The 18,963-nt window shown below is 33.2% G+C and overlaps 1 protein-coding gene across 1 annotated transcript in view; it reads right to left on the bottom strand.

Moving 5' to 3' along the window:
• Positions 1-1,217: 1,217 nt before the first annotated feature.
• Positions 1,218-18,963, bottom strand: part of LOC144450725 (putative Bax inhibitor 1) — a 67,718-nt gene continuing 49,972 nt past the window's right edge. Inside the window, exons 3-10 of the mRNA XM_078141411.1 lie at positions 8,957-9,065; positions 7,815-7,935; positions 7,003-7,051; positions 6,574-6,671; positions 5,850-5,929; positions 5,408-5,508; positions 4,735-4,810; positions 1,218-4,059 (exon numbers count right to left, since the gene is read on the bottom strand). Of these exons, the coding sequence (XP_077997537.1) occupies positions 4,039-4,059; positions 4,735-4,810; positions 5,408-5,508; positions 5,850-5,929; positions 6,574-6,671; positions 7,003-7,051; positions 7,815-7,935; positions 8,957-9,065 (655 nt within the window). The 3' untranslated portion in view covers positions 1,218-4,038. The remainder of the gene's footprint in view (positions 4,060-4,734; positions 4,811-5,407; positions 5,509-5,849; positions 5,930-6,573; positions 6,672-7,002; positions 7,052-7,814; positions 7,936-8,956; positions 9,066-18,963) is intronic.

Here is an 18,963-nt window from a genome sequence, read left to right as displayed (position 1 = left end):
CACTGTTTGTATATTAGTTAAATATTTAGGGTCGGTGTATTAAACTAAGGTCGGTCAGGTTATCGGCAACACAGTTTTTTTTGCCTAAAGAGAGATAACCCAGTGGTCAGTAAAATCACGCACGGGCGAGTTGTAGTCTTATGGACGAAAACAACATTTTTAGAAGGCGACGTAAAAAATCAGAGGTTACAGGGAATACATTTTACTCACCAGTCTGTTCCTGAAATCGTGGAGGACCCAAACTAGCTATAGATTAAAATCTCTACAAAACGTCCATCAACGTACAGTGCCAACGACATGTGGTCTCATCCAAAACAAAACTCAGAATGAGAACATTTGTGGAAACACGTGTTCCACAAGTACCAGGTGGTTGAAATGAACTGACCAATCACTGGCCTGTTGCTCGAATGACATGTTAATTTGTGAGCACATCCTCAAACCTGATTGGCCAATTTGTGACCACACACAGGTGTGTTTGATGTATATTTAAAATCATTTATTTTCCCCAACACGATCAGTACTGTAAGGATTCAGCTCTTTGATGATGGTATTCAGGAGTCTTAAAACTATATTTAGTCGAGAAAGTTTACCAAGATTTTAAACATGTGATTGGTGTACATGTTGTGTAAGCTACTTAATACCATTATTATGATCATTGGAAATATATTGATCAAAATATTGGTCATTATTTTGATCATTGGAAATATATTAATCAAAATATTGGCCATTATTTTGGCCAAATTGACGTTTAAGTATTGATAAAATTCAACAAAATAATGATGAATATAAAGATGGAATCTAAGGGAGAGATATCACGGTTGAACTTTGACCATTGTTTCACATTGAATACATTTACAGAATATTTACATAAACCCCAGCTGGATGGATAGATGTAATCAAATGTGATTGTTGGTAATAGTATATCGTCAACAATGGTTTTTGAACCTAGTGATGGTTCATTCATCTTTTGAGTAATAGTCACGCACAATTTATATTTGATACATATAAATATTTGAAGCAATACATGAAATTACTTCACTATATGAGGTATGTACTGATCTTTTGTGAACCTTTACTTTCTGTGACACTTCATCATCAGAAGCTCAGAGAACACACCAGTAGTTTTGACGCAGAGAGCATACACAAAACAATAAAACATCACATTCTACACTATGTATTTGAGACACATCTTTCACAAAAATACAACAAAACCATCAAATTCTACACTCCCACGTTTCAGACACATCTTCTTTTCCAAATATATTTTTCCACTTTACATTAAATCAAATTGCTACATCAAGACAGGAAATCCATACTGTGACCTATGTTTGTTATTGATGTGTTTTATTAGGACATATATTTAAAGATCAAAGTATGTAAACAAAGACCAAAACCCAAATAGGCCATTCCAGACTGCAAACAGGAAATTGTGAATATAGCGCCCTCACTCAAATTGGGGGTACCATCACCTCATTGTACTGTTTCTAAAGTTGTTTGTCCTGTGGTATTCTGTAGCAGCATAAATCAGGGATGTTTTCTCGTATTGTTCAATAATTGACCATAAACCCTTTATGTGTAGGGTCGATGGATTAACCTAGTAACCTATACCATGTATACCCCCCAAGGTAGACACAGACAGGAAGTAGGAAGTAGAGCGCCACCATGGCAAATTTTGGAAAGGCCTATTTGAATAAAAACTTAAATACATAACATCAGAATTGAGGTTGTTCACTTTGCTTTGACATACACTGTGAAAAATGATTGTAAACATGGCCAAATTTCTTGCACCAAGACCAAGGGTTCTTTTAACTTTAATACACAAGTAACGTTTCGTCTGTTCAGGTCGACTGGTTTTGTCAAACTGTATGCTTGTTGGCTTTACAGCTAGGCTTTACCTGAACAGGTGAAATGTTACTCGTCAGTAATAAGAACCCTTGGTCATGGTACAAGAACATATAATTGCTATGTTTTACCGACCCAATGAATGGCCAAGTTTATTGTCTTACTATTTTACTTCATACAAACTCCAGCCTTGTGTAAGCGAATTTATTCATTGAGATATAAAACTATTGATAGGAAAGAAGAAAATGCAATCATCTCAATTTATTTTTCCAAATTATGATGGACAAGGGCTGGTTTTACCACTTCCATTTAATTACAGAGTGTGTTTTGATGTGGGTTTCTATATAGGATGAACAGACATAACACTGAAAACCAAAAATCAACAGTTATGAACAAAAACACTAGAGGTCAACAGAGATTTCTGTGCTTAAGTTATCTTAAAATACAACTTCTAATAATTGGAAACCTTATTATTATTATTATTATTATTACAACTTATTTTTTAATCATTAGACAATGTAACACAATGCAAACCTTTCACTCACAATGTCAAAGTGGCCATAATGGATAAGGTTTGTGTATTTATTTTGGATTTTTAATTTCTAAAACTATTTGATCATGGCTTCCTACTTGAAAAATCAATGTGAAACAACATATACCAAGTCTGTGTTTGTGACTCAATACACTGCAAAAAGCTAAAAAAAAAATGTGTACGTACAATATCAAATATTTTACATATTAATTAATATTTTGCAATTTATTGAGTTACAAACAATTACCTGGCATATGCTGTTTCACATTGATTTTTCAAGTAGGATGCTATGATTAAATAATTTTATAAATTAAAAATCCAAAATAAATACCACTCTCTTCATCCATTATGGCCATTTTAACGGAAAAGGAATTTTTTTCAACAAACTTTTGTCTAAATTATTTGCTCTTCATTCTATATTTTTTTACATCAATGAAATGACATATTTTTTATTGAGTGAAAAGTTGACATATATGCATAATTCTCTTATAAATTAGTGTCAAATGCCTTACAATTATACAACGGATTCCTAACAGCTTATCTTGAAACTACTAATATTTTCAAATTATCAAAGTTGTCATACATTATATAATTCATTCAAACTAACAGCAGCATATCATTTTATTATGTTTCCTTTCCAAGAAAAAATCGCAAGCATAGGGTAAACTTTTCCTATAATTCTTCTAGGACATCTTGCATATAAATTGTCACTGAGGTTCTATCTATGATATCCTCATATAACCACATGTAATTCAAATATTTTAGAATGAACCTCTCTTCTGCAGTGAATCCAGTTAGCAGACCCACTGACAAAGATAATCAGCCTCTCAAAATATTCAACTTAGAATGTATGGTTTTGTGACAATTTCTTTTATAACATTAGTTATAATTCTTATATCAATAAATCTCTGTTTCACATTTCAAATCCTACACATTTATTTTAGTTAGGGGATGAAACTGAAGTGAATGTCTTGCTAAATATGGTGTGTATAGTAGGTCACTTTCGTGTTCTCAATAACTTTGTATCTTATTATTTTCAACAGTGGAAAACAATAATAGTTGGAAACGAAGAGCAAAATTATGTACTAAATTTAAATTTAAGAAGATATTAATTTAGGTTTTCAGTAAGAATCTTGATACTAGGTGTTGAAATGTATATCTGAATAGCTACTATCAAATCTGAGTGAGTATCAAATTAGTGGCACAATGTTTTTATAAATCTCTCACAAACATTTTTTGTTACAAATTACACAGACAAAATACAGGCATTGATAGCATGTAGGCACATGAAATGTTACATTTTGTTACAATGTAGCAATGTAGCAATGTTACAATGTACAAATGTTACAAATGAACAGTTTTGAGTTTGATTCTTCCATGTTTATCTGACTGTGATGTTGATGCTATCAGTGTCTATTTCTGTTTTATGTAATTTGTAACAAAAAAACGTGTTAGATAAACAACATCGTGCTGCCTAATTTAAACTATAGTCACTCTGGTTTGGTAGTAATCTATTGAAAACATCTCCTAAACTATGAACTAATGTAAAGTTACATGAAATCCTTATGTATGTATGACAAAGACTGGGGTAAACTGCTTGATTCTACAAAACAAATCAAATACATAGTGAACTTTTCTGATTTGAACTTTCTGACAGTAACAGCCTATTTCTTGTTCTTCTTTTCCTAAAAAAGAACAAAAAACGGAAAAATTGATTACCGGTATTTGAAATGAGTAAGAAATAACGAAAACTATCATAAACTGCATTGGAAATATTGTTCATGGCATAAAAGTAAGGATGACTGCACAATGTTGTACAAGTTTGGTTCATTTAGGATAAAAACCACTCCCCCTTCCCCTAAATGAATGTTTACAAGTGTGACATTGACACATTTATGTGTATATGATGTGAACATGATGAAAATTGTAGCGGTAACACCATTCCAATAGATGCAATGTAAAAACATGATGGTAAACACATTAAAATGCTACCATAAACCCAGCACTGTATCTCACATTAGAAGTAAATTTTAATCAACTTATCAACATCTCAGTAGTAAATATAGAACCTGTTATTACTGAAAGCGTGAAAGTTTCAAAAAATTTTGTTAGAAGTGCGAAGATGAATTTCAGCAATCGCAGAAGTGCGAAGATGAATTTCAGCAATCGCACTGATGCCAGAAGTCCCCCCCCACCCACCCACCCATTGCTATATTTAGTCACAGCTTTATTTGATTCAGCAAGGAATGATCAATTCCAATCCCTTGTTTACTGTATACTGATCCTTTCTATGGTCCTCTTAACATTATTATTTCACTCTTTATTATGGATTTATGAGATGAAAACAAATCTCTACCTACCTTTTTGTCCAAGGCCATAATGATTAGGAGCTTCCGGAATATATCGATGAAATCGATGAACAAGGTGACACAATGCCTGAGGAGTAAACAGGACAATCCAATGATTAAACATTGATCATAGTGTTAGAAAAACAGATATGAATAAGATATATCATAGAAGGCGCCACTAGGACTGGTATGAATAGCAGTGCAAATAATACAAATAATCCAGTCCTTACTGAAGTTTTGAATTACAACACTTCATCTATGTAGAGGCAAGATACTGTGGAAGAAAGTAAGCTGTGCAGAAACAAAAAGTCAGAATGGATACACCACTATATGTACACAGTTTCTAGTAATGTAACAAAAATTTGATGTTCCCTCATCCTTGACTATATTACTACCCACAACAACAAATATATAAATCCACACTGCAAGTGACAGACACAAGCAACAAATGTAGCCATTCTGCCTTTTGTTCCTGCACAGCTGTATCTTGACTCTACATATAATATTGATGAAGAGTTTTTATTGAAAACTTCAGTGATGTAACTAATGGATAAGGCCTGTATTACTTGTAACATTTGTACTCCTATTCATCAGTCCTAGCAGTGTTGAAGGTCATGTGACTCAATTCTAACCAATGACAGCTTGTGTAAGAATGCCGAGGTGTAATAGAAGTGTATAAACTTACATGATGTAGTCGTTATCACCTCTGCTGTATCTCTCTACAATCAGTTGGGTATCATACAAAACAAATCCACACATTATCATCAGTCCAATGTATAGCTCAAACTGTGTAAAAAACATTTTATTATTTAATTATTAAAAATGCTTATTAACGGTATTATATAAAAAAAGGCTATGTGATCAAATCCTGAGTGCAATATATAATTCAACTTGTGTAAAATAGAATAATTATTTGAAAACAAAGGCGGTTTGATCTATGCCACTTCACATTTTCTTACAATGTAAAGATCACAATGTAATTTTGAAAATTGTTTCAAAGAAAAATTTGTCTAACAAATGTATGGCATGAGTGGCAGATTTAAACAAAAGATTACACTTTTATTGCATTGAGGGCGCTGTCCATTTCACAGCATGAAACAAGAGTTGTGATCTATATGTCAACCAACCTTAAACAACATCATGGATCCAAGGAAAAGGTTGAACAAAGACATCAGTAAAAGCATAGACAAACCAGAAAACAGGGTACCTAAAAAAAAATAACAACACCTTAACTACAATGTAACTGTATTTCTAAACTAGCAAAGTTGGTTCTTTTTTTTTAAAATTTGTCTCGAATTAAAACGTTCAACAATTTTTTGAATAACGTTTTGGACAAAAGTAGAATCTCGGGTGAATTTTTCTTCTCTGATAGAAAAGACATGTGTTGAGCAAATGCAAAACAACCCATTTCTTTTATCATTACATACATTTACCAAGTCGCTAACACATAGTAATGATTAGTTACTGTATTACGACCAAGGGTTATAATTACTAACAGTTCTCTATGTTTTAAAGTGGGCATATGGATGATAAACATTTATTTGGGATTTTTAATTCATAAAACAATTCCACTATGTTTTCATACTTGACAAAAGAATGTGAATACTAAATTCTTACTTGTAACTCAATAAGTTGCAATACATTAAACAATGTTAAAAATATTTATTTTGTACGTACAATAGCAAACTTTTTTTTTTTTTTTTTTTTACACTTTTTAGCTTTTTTTGCAATTGATTGAGTTACAACAAACTAGCTACACTCTAATTACCCTTTGCTTTGAACATTTCAACTTAAAAATATTCTATCATTGCACACAAGATAGAAACTGACTGTATTCTATAATCTACTTACCTCCAAGAAAGAGGAATGAACGTTGTTCAGCCCATAAAGCACTAAGACTAAAGCTGACAAAAATCACTGTGGTTCCCATGAAGGCTGTTGTAATGATGCTGAAGGGAAAAAAATTAGAAAATAAAAGAAGATGAAAATATTTGCAGCGTCAAATGGCTAGAGTGACTGGCTTAGAAGCTGCAAGTTACTCAAAAACGTCCAATGGTTATCCATGACACTTTGGTTGATAGCATCTGTTCAGTCAAATGAACTTTTCACATATTCCTCTATGACAACAGTTTCATGTCATACAAGCATTTTTTAGATGTGGCACGGCACAAGGTAGTGTTATACAAAGGTAAGGTTTCTAGCTACATATTGGCTTCCATGTAAAATGGGTAATAGTTGGCCCCCCAATTTCTACATAAGAGTAATGTTAAAAGAACTAACCTTGGATCAATGTCAATCACTGCATCAAGTAAAGGACCAAGACTCAGACCTACAAAACATAATAATAAACAGTTGAACAATATGTTTTCCATGTGCATGGAGACCCTGAAAATCAAAGTTATTCATTAAATCTTTTCAAACTTTGCCATGTCAGAGCTTGTTTCTGGTTCATTTGAAATAATAAATGAAATTATCACATCATCATAACCATAATTGTCATCATGGTGATGGTGGTGGTGGTGGTAGTAGCGATGATGATGATGATACCAACTTTACCATTTTGTATGCTCTAATCTCGTACATGTAACGCACTGTTTTCATGTTCATTTCAACCATCACTAAATCCTCATGACCATTGAATTTCTGATGATGTATAACTTACAACTTGTAGAACTCAATGTAGACATCAATCCTCATACATTACTACAATATTGGATCATACCTCGTTATCTTGTTTGTATCTATTGTAGTATTTTGTGTACAGAGGACAAATACACACTAAAGTTCTTTTGAAAGCTGATGATGATGATGATCATGATGATGGTGATGTGACCATGACAACAACATCAATGTTATTGACATCATCATCATCATCATCATCATCATCATCATCAACATCTTAGTGTTTTTACGGTAACCTAATCAACTCATGAAGAACAAGACTACAAAATACAATTCTGAAATCCATGTAATGAACAATTGGAACACATAATGATCATTCTTAGTATCATTTCAGATCTGCTAAATATGGAGATAAAACATACTTGTATTGTTATACACTGCACAGTCTTCACACACATTGAGCTACTCACCTGTGAAAAATGAGAATGCAGCCAGATAGCCAAGACGTTTCAGTTCATTTTCCCTGGTGTGAGGTGTCATTGCCAGTAAGATGATAAGACCGATACATGCCAGTGATGCAAGGATTCCACCCTAACAATTAGAAAACAAATTTAACTGTCAAATAACTGAAACAGATTCTGTTTCTAAAACAAGAAGAGATTTTGCTCTTTCAGTCTTAGAATTATTTGGATGATTCAATCAGGTCTAGTGTGAACATTGAAGAGTGATCTGTTTGAAAACATGTCTGCCTCTAAATCTGAAGTGGAAGAAGAGTATTCACTCTATCAAAACTATTTTAAGACTACACATATGATGGATCTTTCAATCAGATCTTGTGTGGACATCGAAGAATGACAAGAGATATGTTTGAAAACATGTCTGGTTGTAAATCTCAAGTGGAAGCCCAAACAAATGTTCTGATTTGTAAAACTTCAAGTTGGTATGGGAAATATAAGGTCGATTGCTTTTCTCATACATTTCTCATGGTCTACTGCCCTCTATGGACATGTTTGAAGAAAAGATTATGTCACCGATGGCTAGACAATGACGTCACAACCCCTATATTTAGTTAGTTATATGTAGTGTCTCATTGTCAAACTTCAGATCCTTTAATAAGTTAAATGTTTTTCTTGTCGTCTATTGCCATGTTTGAAGAAAAGATGATGCCACCTATGGCTAGACTATGACATCACAGCCCCTGTATTCAGTTAGTTAGACTCATTGTCAAAGTTAAATGGTACTCAGTGTTTTTCAGACAAAATTGAGATATATTGATGCAGTTAACTTTAGTTAATCTTCTTTTGGCTAAAGGGTACATAGTTGTCTTTCATTCCTAGTTTGTACTTGCTTGTAGTCAGGTCCCTAACATAAAAATTATTATCAGTTGATAGTGGTGGAATAGCTCAAAGATATACATGTATGCATGTATCGTGTACCACATTTGCTGACTAACACCAAACTATTCCAGAATTATCCGAGGATATTGACAGCTTTCCCAACCAAATGGAATGCATAATGTTCTTTCAAGGGAAGCAATTTTCGAAAGTGTCTGGGAATTTTCCTATTGCTATGATTTGTTCAATGTTTTAATATGTTACTGTTTTCCTTTTACCTGTAGGATTCCTGTGAATACATGCACATAACTTCCAAAGGCTGCAACCAACATACAGAGTGCCAAAGAACTGTAGACATTCTTCAAATGAAGCCGTGTTGCTTTATTCCTGTAATGACAAAATCAAATAAAACAACCATTTTAATTTTAAATCTTCATTCACATGTTGTGAAATAGTATGCTTTAATATGATTAATATGTCATATGTATGAATGGACATACTTTACAAATAAAATTTGTAGTCATTCTGCGAAACTCAGGTTACCAGTAAGTGCATTAAGGCACACAAGTTAGAACACACAAGCAGCTTTCGATTTGTGGCAGTTAATGATCCTAATCAGAATGACAAATTCCATTGTTACAGCTGACCACTAGGTGGCTATCAACATCAGATGGTGAAATCCATAGATCAACTGAGACTACCTAATATCTACAATCCACACCTAGTGGTCAGCTCTAAGTCTAACTATGGAATTTATCATTTTGATGAGGCTTGCTGAAAAAAGACATTATACTGCCACCTAGTGGTCAGTTGTAACTATGGAATTTATCATTCTGATGACGACCATTAACCATGACAGATCAAAAGCTCAATGCTAAACACTTTTGAACTGCTTAAATGTGCATTATAACCTATTTATGTCATTTGATCTTCCAAGCTGATGAACATTTTTGGTCATTTTGTTACATGTACCGGTACTTCACTCATTAAGTCACAGATCTTCATAGAGTATACATGTGTAGTAGTCATGTCTATAATATTATATGTAGGTCTTATTGAGCACAAGTCTTGCATTTCCTAACCTGGTGACGCTCTGTAAGTGTTGACATGGTGAAAGCTAGTCTGTGTTATTGACACTGTTTGGGCTGGATTTTGTTGAGACCATCCAGTTTTCGTTTACGATTCAAAATTACAACATGTAACACTAGATGTATAGAATTAGAAGTCTGCTGAATTTAGACATCTCTGATTGTGGTGTCTGGATGAAGTAAGCGTGCCCCCAATCGTTATATTGAAATGACTTGGAAAATTTACAATTCCGATTACATATAGTAAATTTATCTACAGAACATAAAACCTGAAGTCAACATTTTGTAGTATCAAAATGGTTTGCAACATCTGGCTTTGTTAAGTAAGTACTCATGACAACTTATGGCTTGATTTCATTTCTATTGTAAGCAACATGTACCGGCAATGAAGTATATCAATATCCACTTGTTGATACAAGATGGTATATTCAATTTCTCTTGCCATAGTCCTATAAAACCTACTGTCATAGTGGTGTAATTTAACCATTTATACTGTAATGTATCTCAACACTCGGTGCAGATCTAAACACCTTCAGTGACACATGATGGTCACCACCTGACATAACAGTCACAGCTCCTTTAATTTGGTTATTACTTTGCAAATCTACATAGAAGTTTGATGACCCAAATATGTAAATCTGGATAAAACCTTCAGTGAGCCAGGACTATAACCATTTGACACAACAGTCACAACTCCGTTAATTGGACTCAATACATATGCAAACCACGCACAAGTTTGATGAACCAACTATGTTTGCATATGTAAAATGGATAAAACTGGTAAAATTTGACCAACACCATCAGTGAGCCAGGACTGTCACCATTTGACACAACAGTCACAACTCCATTGATTGGGCTCATTACATATGCAAACCACACAGAAGTTTGATGAATCATTTGCACATGTAAAACTGGATATACTGGGTAAACTTGACCAACTCCTTCAGTGAGACAGGACTATAGACTTTCACCATTTGGAAGAACAGTTACAGGTATGTTGACCGGGCTCATTACATATGCAAATATAAATAGAAGTTTGACAAACCAATCATGTAAAAGTGGATATTTATATTATACTGGTAATCTAAATTTAGATAGCGTGGCTACAATAATATTGTATACTGCATGGAGTGATAAAATATCACAATAACAAAGTCAACACATGTGCCCATCAACTGACACTAACCCTAGGTAAGTCACATGTTCTATTTCAAATTTGTACAAAATGTATTTTGATAAAATTAAATGATTTTGATTTTTATTTCTGCAACCATCCCAGACCATTATGAGCACTCAATTATGTTTGTTCTGGGGTCACATTCTTCAATTCACTACCCTTTTATGACAAGTTATGTAGTACATATGACAGGCTGCAATGTGTCTGAACAGATGGAATGACACTTTGTACTATTAATACTGCATGGTATACCTTGATGAGCTCTTTGACAAGAGAAATGTGTAAACACAACTAATAGCCATGCTTCACAATAATTTCAATGTTTTAAATTAAAAGTATAATTTATAATATTAGGTACTGTTAATCAATGTAAATTATATCATGTTAACCCCCCCCCCCAAAAAAAAAAAAAAAAAAAAAAAATAAAATAATAATAATAATAAAAGGTCTGCAAGGTATATATAATACTAATTTGAGACCTTTTGTAAATGTAACAAATTCTTATGGATGATAACAATTTCATTTTTTTAAAGTACAATACATTTACTAATTTCATTAAATGATGTAAATTATAACTATATTGTAAGTTCTTATATGTCCCAAATTCCAACCATAATTCTGAATTTGGTTTATTAGCATAACACAAATAGCAAAAGAGATAAGCCCCTCTGTTAGTGTTACTTTGTTCATCTGAAAACACAGCAATTAAAAGATGGCTCAGTGCCCCTATAATCTTTTTTTAGGGAGAACACACAATTACAAAAATGTGTCCCTGTAAACCATATAAAGGAAAAGTACTGCAATGATATACCACCACTTTGATAGTACCCTTGTAACATTTTAAAAGGAAACGATATAGTCATATATACTCTCACTTTTAGAGTGCCTCAGTAACATTTTGAAGGGAAAATACTGTAATGATATACTCACATTTAGAGTACCTCTGCAACATTTTAAAAGGAAAATACAGCAATGATATACTATCACTTTTATAGGGTTTACCTCATATTAAACAGGCAATAGAATGCTTTCATATCTGGCCTACTAATAACTTAGCAAAAACTATTTTTGAATGGTTGTGTAAGTCATAAATAACACAGCAATTTATACAATACATTACTAAGAACTGAAAACATTTTATATGACAATACCATATCATTTATTATAGTTTAAATTCTGACAGCACAATTAAAACTTAATATCAAATGCAAGAAACGGTTGTGGTATGGTTGTGGCATCAAAATTGAATGATTAATATATCTTGCTGACCTGATAACTGTCAAGTATACACGTGATTTACATGACAATATAGGTTACGTATTTATTAGTACATATAATACCTTACCATCACCAACATAGACAGTTAAATTTGAAAGTTTTCAAAACCAAATGAACTATATGTAATGCTTGGGATGCTTATATTTAGCAACATGAAACAGTGCAGTACAAGAATTGCTATCTGATTTGCTTTGCTATGTCAGTCTGACGTTAATAGTTGGCTATAGCCTGCAATATTTCATCAGTTTTTTTAACACCTATTTTAAGGTTTCAAAGCCACATGAAATGTATACAGTTGGGATAGTACGTAAAATGAACGAAATGGTTCAGCTCAAGAACTCCTCTCTGATTTGCTTGGCTGGTGTCAGCCTGATGTTAACAGTGGAAAAAGCCCTAGTATTCAAGCAGTTTTAGTAATAGTACCAGTTTTAATTCCAGGCCACATCTTTTACACATCTTTATAAAGGTTTCAAAACATATCTGACATTCGGACAAGCATACAAAATGAATAAAACAGTAAAATTCAAGAATCCCTTTCTGATTTACTTGGTTGGTGTAAGTCTGATGTTGACATGGGATAACCTGGTACCAGTTTTGACACATGTCAAAATGCCTACAATGACATAGAAAAGACATCATTTACAACATCAGTAAAGGTTTATGTCTATATTTGTATATTATTCTCACATCAGTTGAACAGATGTAGACTTCTAATCTTAGCCTCTCAATTGCATGCTTTCATATTACTAATAGGTAAAGCTGAACATGACCATTTAAACAATATTCATCAGCTTGTACAGCTAAAACAGGGAGTGTTTGCCAGAAGACTGTACATAACATATATATTTACAGCTAAAACAGGGAGTGTTTGCCAGAAGACTGTACATAACATATACATTTACAGCTAAAACAGGGAGTGTTTGCCAGAAGACTGTACATAACATATATATTTACAGCTAAAACAGGGAGTGTTTGCCAGAAGACTGTACATAACATATACATTTACAGCTAAAACAGGGAGTGTTTGCCAGAAGACTGTACATAACATATACATTTATAGCTAAAACAGGGAGTGTTTGCCAGAAGACTGTACATAACATATACATTTACAGTTTAAACAGGGAGTGTTTGCCAGAAGACTGTACATAACATATACATTTATAGCTAAAACAGGGAGTGTTTGCCAGAAGACTGTACATAACATATATATTTACAGCTAAAACAGGGAGTGTTCACCAGAAGACTATACATAACATATATATTTACAGCTAAAACAGACAGTGTTCACCAGAAGACTGTATATAACATATATATTTACAGCTAAAACAGGGAATGTTCACCAGAAGACTATACATAACATATATATTTACAGCTAAAACAGGGAGAGTTTGCCAGAAGACTTTACATAACATATACATTTATAGCTAAAACAGGGAGTGTTTGCCAGAAGACTGTACATAACATATATATTTACAGCTAAAACAGGGAGTGTTTGCCAGAAGACTGTACATAACATATATATTTACAGCTAAAACAGGGAGAGTTCATCAGAAGACTATACATAACATATATATTTACAGCTAAAACAGGGAGAGTTCATCAGAAGACTATACATAACATATATATTTACAGCTAAAACAGGGAGTGTTTGCCAGAAGACTGTACACAACATATACATTTATAGCTAAAACAGGGAGTGTTCACCAGAAGACTGTACATAACATATACATTTACAGCTAAAACAGGGAGTGTTCACCAGAAGACTGTACATAACATATCCAGTTACAGCTAATACAGGGAGTGTTTGTACATGTATGTCCATGTGAAGTACATTTTTTTGTTGACAAACATGACGTGTCACATGGCGACATCAAGCATAAAATATCTTAAGATAATTTTGCATTTATTTATGCATGCAGCATTGATAACATTTTGATTTTAATTTTTCACTAAATGACTGACCAATTCTTCTCCACCAAGCATAGTCAATCTTCTTATTTAGACCGACCACTATATAATGCCTCTTCACGTAAGCATTTTACATTAACAAAATTACCGAATATTGTGTTGTACATTAAATTTTATATGTCACACATAGCATGAATATACATGTATGTTGTATAGTTGACTGTACTGTGACCCCATCAACTCAAGACAGACTCTCTAGTCATACTAACTACAATGTATGTTTACTATTGCTGGTACATCATTATGAGATGTCTATTATCACCCATACTTATTTTAATACTCTGCATCTGAACATTTTTCCGTGTTCTGTTTGTTTAATTTCTTATTCAATGTGTTTTTAGGGCAGTCAGCCAATTAAATCTACCTGAGCCCCCAGTCTTTTTACCAGGTTCCCCTACCAAATTATTGTATAATGTTTGAGAATCTTTGCCAGTTTTACCTAATTCCCCTTTCTGTTACAATAATGGAGGTTTTTGCAAAAAAAACCTGCTAGTTACTACTAGGAGATCTTTAGCATAACAATTAGGCAACTTAATGAATTAATTTATGAAATAATTTTTTGTGTGCATCATGAAAACAATTTGCTGATTTCATTTGAATAGTTTGTACAAAATTTAAATGCAAGCCATAGACTGATATGAATACAATATTAGTCTAAGACAATATTTATGTATATCTTCATTTGGACTACAAATCTACATTTTGTACATGTATGTAACTTTCAAAATATACATTATTAGAATATTTAAACTTTATCATAAATACATTTCTTGATCTATGCTTCAAACAATGGTCACTTCACTGCTATAAGAATAATCAGTATGAAACAGTAATAACATATATGCGCATCATTAAGGAAAAATTTCAAATCTCACAGTATTCCTAAAGTGATAAAATTTACATGAAATTTTATCCCAGAGATGTTGGACAAAATCTACATTAAATTTTATCATTGAGATGTTGGACCTAATAAATGACTGAGACAGGAAGACTTTTGCACTATGGAAGTTTTTATAACTGATACTATAGTAATGAAAATAAACTCAAATGCTGTAAATTACTATTTTTCTTTATGATTTGCTGTTTGACAGAAGTGGCTTTGCAAATGTGTAAAAGTAAATGTTGGGAGAAGGAGAAAGAAGATGCCGGGTTTAGAATCTAACAACTGGAGAGTACCCAAAGATTCTGCATTAAGAGTGGACATTAAAGTACCTAATAAGGTAGGAGGACTACGTACATGTTATTTGGTCTACTCTGTTTTAATTAGGGAGATATGCAAGGTGATGTTGCTGTAGATATACATGATCCTGCAGGTGAAATACATGTTATTAACTACTACCTGAAAGGTACCAATTAAGTTGTGGTGGCCAAGACAGGCAATGGAATCTACAAATGTATGTAGTGTACCATTACCTAGATTATCCATGATCTGAGCAAGCCAGATATTATGCCTGGATCAAGTTTTCTCAATGCACACACAAGGCAAACATTGAAATATGCTATTGCACACTGTTATCTACCACTCATGCACCTCAGATAAAGTTGATTCTACAGTTAAGTTTTTTTCAGGCACAGAGTGAACCAATGGAAAATGCTTTCACCTAGGTTATCCTAGATCCTGAGTCAATGATGATCCCAGCATTTAGATACAAACCATGCTTGGATCAATTTTTGGGGGTAGACTGTAAGATATGTTGTGACGTTCCACCCTCAGCAGCTTCCTCAGGAGGTTGGCCGATGTGTGAGGGTGCCCCATCACGGCCTTACTTACAGACTAGTTTTTGGGGTACACCTTCCACACACCAAGTGAAACACTTTTTTAATCACTGCTTGATTACTTAGTAAACAACAAGGAAAAAAGTTCCATTTCTTGACCTGTATCGTTAGTCACTATGTTAGTGTCTACTTTATAGAGCTTGTCACAGACAAACCATGCCTTGAGTTCAAGGCAAGGTAACCATATTTTTACAGGTATGGTGTTGGAATGAAACCAAACAAACCATTACAAGAAGTCTATACATACTAAAATACACGTCAGAAATACATTGTACAAGTTATTTGTTTTGATCTGAGGTCATATCAAACTTTGTCTAGTGAAAACAGCACTACACAGTACAAAATATTGAAGTATTGAATGCAAACATAAATGAATATATGCAATGCCATGAATGTAAACGCATTAAATAACTAACTTGTGCCGTTTTGTGAGGCAATTCCAGTTTTCAATACTTGACTGTAACTTAAGTAGAGTGCACCAAATACAGAATGAAAGATTGACCAGCATTCTACTACCAGCACAAGGTATAAGGTAACTCATACCCAAAGTTTGGTAGTGTTTATATCTCCATGAATTAGATACTCAGGAATTCTAAACATTCAGTGATAGGAAAGGGCAATGAAATGGCTGATGATTTGCATCAGCATACTGGCAAAATAATATAAATACAGGCAGAGCTGTATGTATATAACGGTTTGAACACAAGTATGTGCACACATTTATACCACTGAAGTATATTGAATATCAGTAGTTTTCAATAATAGTTGTAATGTGATATAATAAAGGGATATCACAATGTGAAGCGCTATTTTTATCTAAATTTTGCATACTCAGCACTACATACATACATAAAAACTCATCGAGTACTGTAATTGTGTTCATTTATGTTTGAAAATGAGTATAAAATCTTTGTATATATTGTTGACAGTTTTTATAAACTGTTGTACATTATTTCTAAGATCACAATGTGCAATATCTTTATATTCCCAATGCATATTATCTTTATCATCCCAGTGTGCATTACATTACATTGTATCTCTATGACCCCAATGCAAACATATCTCTAATAATGCCATGTGCATTATCACATGAACCTAATGCACGTGTATCTCTGCGATAAATCAAAATGCGCATCTTTGGTCTTGCCTTCATCAAAATTTAAGCACATCTGGTCATAAAGTGGACGTAAAATGAGTGACTATGAAATCATAATTTTCATATAATGATGTATTACACTCGCAGCTTGATGAGGTGAATTCACTGTGAAGCTTGGAACGAATTTCAAAATAACCCACTGTATGCAGATCATATAAAATAAGGAGTGATCTAAATATTTTTCAGTAATATGTCCTGCTACCAGTATTTTGTTCTGCTCAATGGTGACTGTTTCATTGTTTGTCATGCACTTATGATAGACTTGTTCTTTACTGTTTATATGTACTTTGTTCTCATCCTCTTCAACATCAAACACATATAAAAAATGTACAGGTATTACAGCCTGTTCCATGTTAGTGTTCACTGGCTCTGTTTGATACAACCTTGTAGAAACCGATCAAAAACTGTACATGCTATATTTCAAGACAGTAACATTGATTTAATGAAGTTTGTTGCAACATATCGTCTACATGAAATGAACTAATGTGCCACCAGGTGAAACAGTACCTGTATAGGTGTACGTAAAACCCTGGTTGTCATACACGAACTAATTATTACTAATTCTTACAGCCCGGGTATGGGTTTTGCAGACTGAGGCTGTACAGCAGAGGGGCACATCTTTACGAGGACCCATAAGCTATACTACTAAGGTCCATACAATCCATATCCTATAAGGATATGGGCTATAAGGTTTTATTATACACCCTTATAGTGGCATAAAAACATCATTTGAATCACATAATCAGTAATATATTATTTTATTCACAAAAACATAAAAATAGTGAAGAAATTAACAAAGCCAAAACCCTCAGCAAATGGATACCAATAGATTATTAATAGGTTTTACTGACCTCGTAAAAGGATTTAAAACGATACAAAATTGAAAATGCTTGTCATGGATAAATATACTGAGTATTAAACCTTCACATAACTGTAACTGGGATATTTTTGTGATTAGACAACTAAAAATTACTAGGCTATCAATAATTAGACATTGTACAAGTCATGCTAATTAGAGAGTGATTTTATCCTTTAGTAGTACAGTAATGGTGAAATTTGTAATTGTGTCAGAGGTAGTGATGGAGGTGTTGATTTTAGGGTGCGGACCCAAATATCAATTTGACTGGATTTATTGTACCATATTACGTATAATGCTACACAAATATATTTATTCACAGGTGATTCAATACTGTTCAGGATGTACAATGGTAGTAATACAATTACAAAACAGTTTCAAAAATCATCCTAAATGCAACTAGTGCAACTTTACACTAGAAAGCTACTGGATGACACAGCATGATATAGCAATTTTTCTTAACAATATGGTGATATCTAGATATCTGTACTTCATTAGTGTCTAAGTTTACAACTTTTACTTTTTTATGAAACAATAGAAAAAACATTACTCTTTCACAACTATCATAGCTTTGTGACAAGTGGATATATGGATGTTGCCCTCACAGGTGACTTACAGAAAGTCTCAAGATGGGCTGATCTAGTTTCAGCTACGTTTGTACAACTACTTTTGTGTTTATCATACTGCCCTCAATCTACAGATGTCTTTATTTTCCAAATGGAAAGATTACACATTCAAGTACAAGAATTTTATAATTTGCCTGGTGATTCGTGATTCATTTTCACATTACATTTATTTGAAAAGGCCATCTTCTAATGGATTTATAAATAAAGATAGACATTTTCATGAGAGTGTTCTTGAGAGTTATTTCATGATTTTACTTCACCTACAATTATTTATGATTTCAGAGAAACATTAAGTTGATCTTGTGAATTTATATGGTATCTTTGCTGTGGGCTAATGCATCATGAGAGTTAGCAGAAACA

This window comes from Glandiceps talaboti, chromosome 20, assembly GCF_964340395.1.
Source record: "Glandiceps talaboti chromosome 20, keGlaTala1.1, whole genome shotgun sequence".
NCBI lineage: Eukaryota > Metazoa > Hemichordata > Enteropneusta > Spengelidae > Glandiceps > Glandiceps talaboti.
The sequence above is the reverse complement of the archived record's forward strand: the minus strand, read 5'-3'. Positions and strand labels throughout refer to the sequence as shown.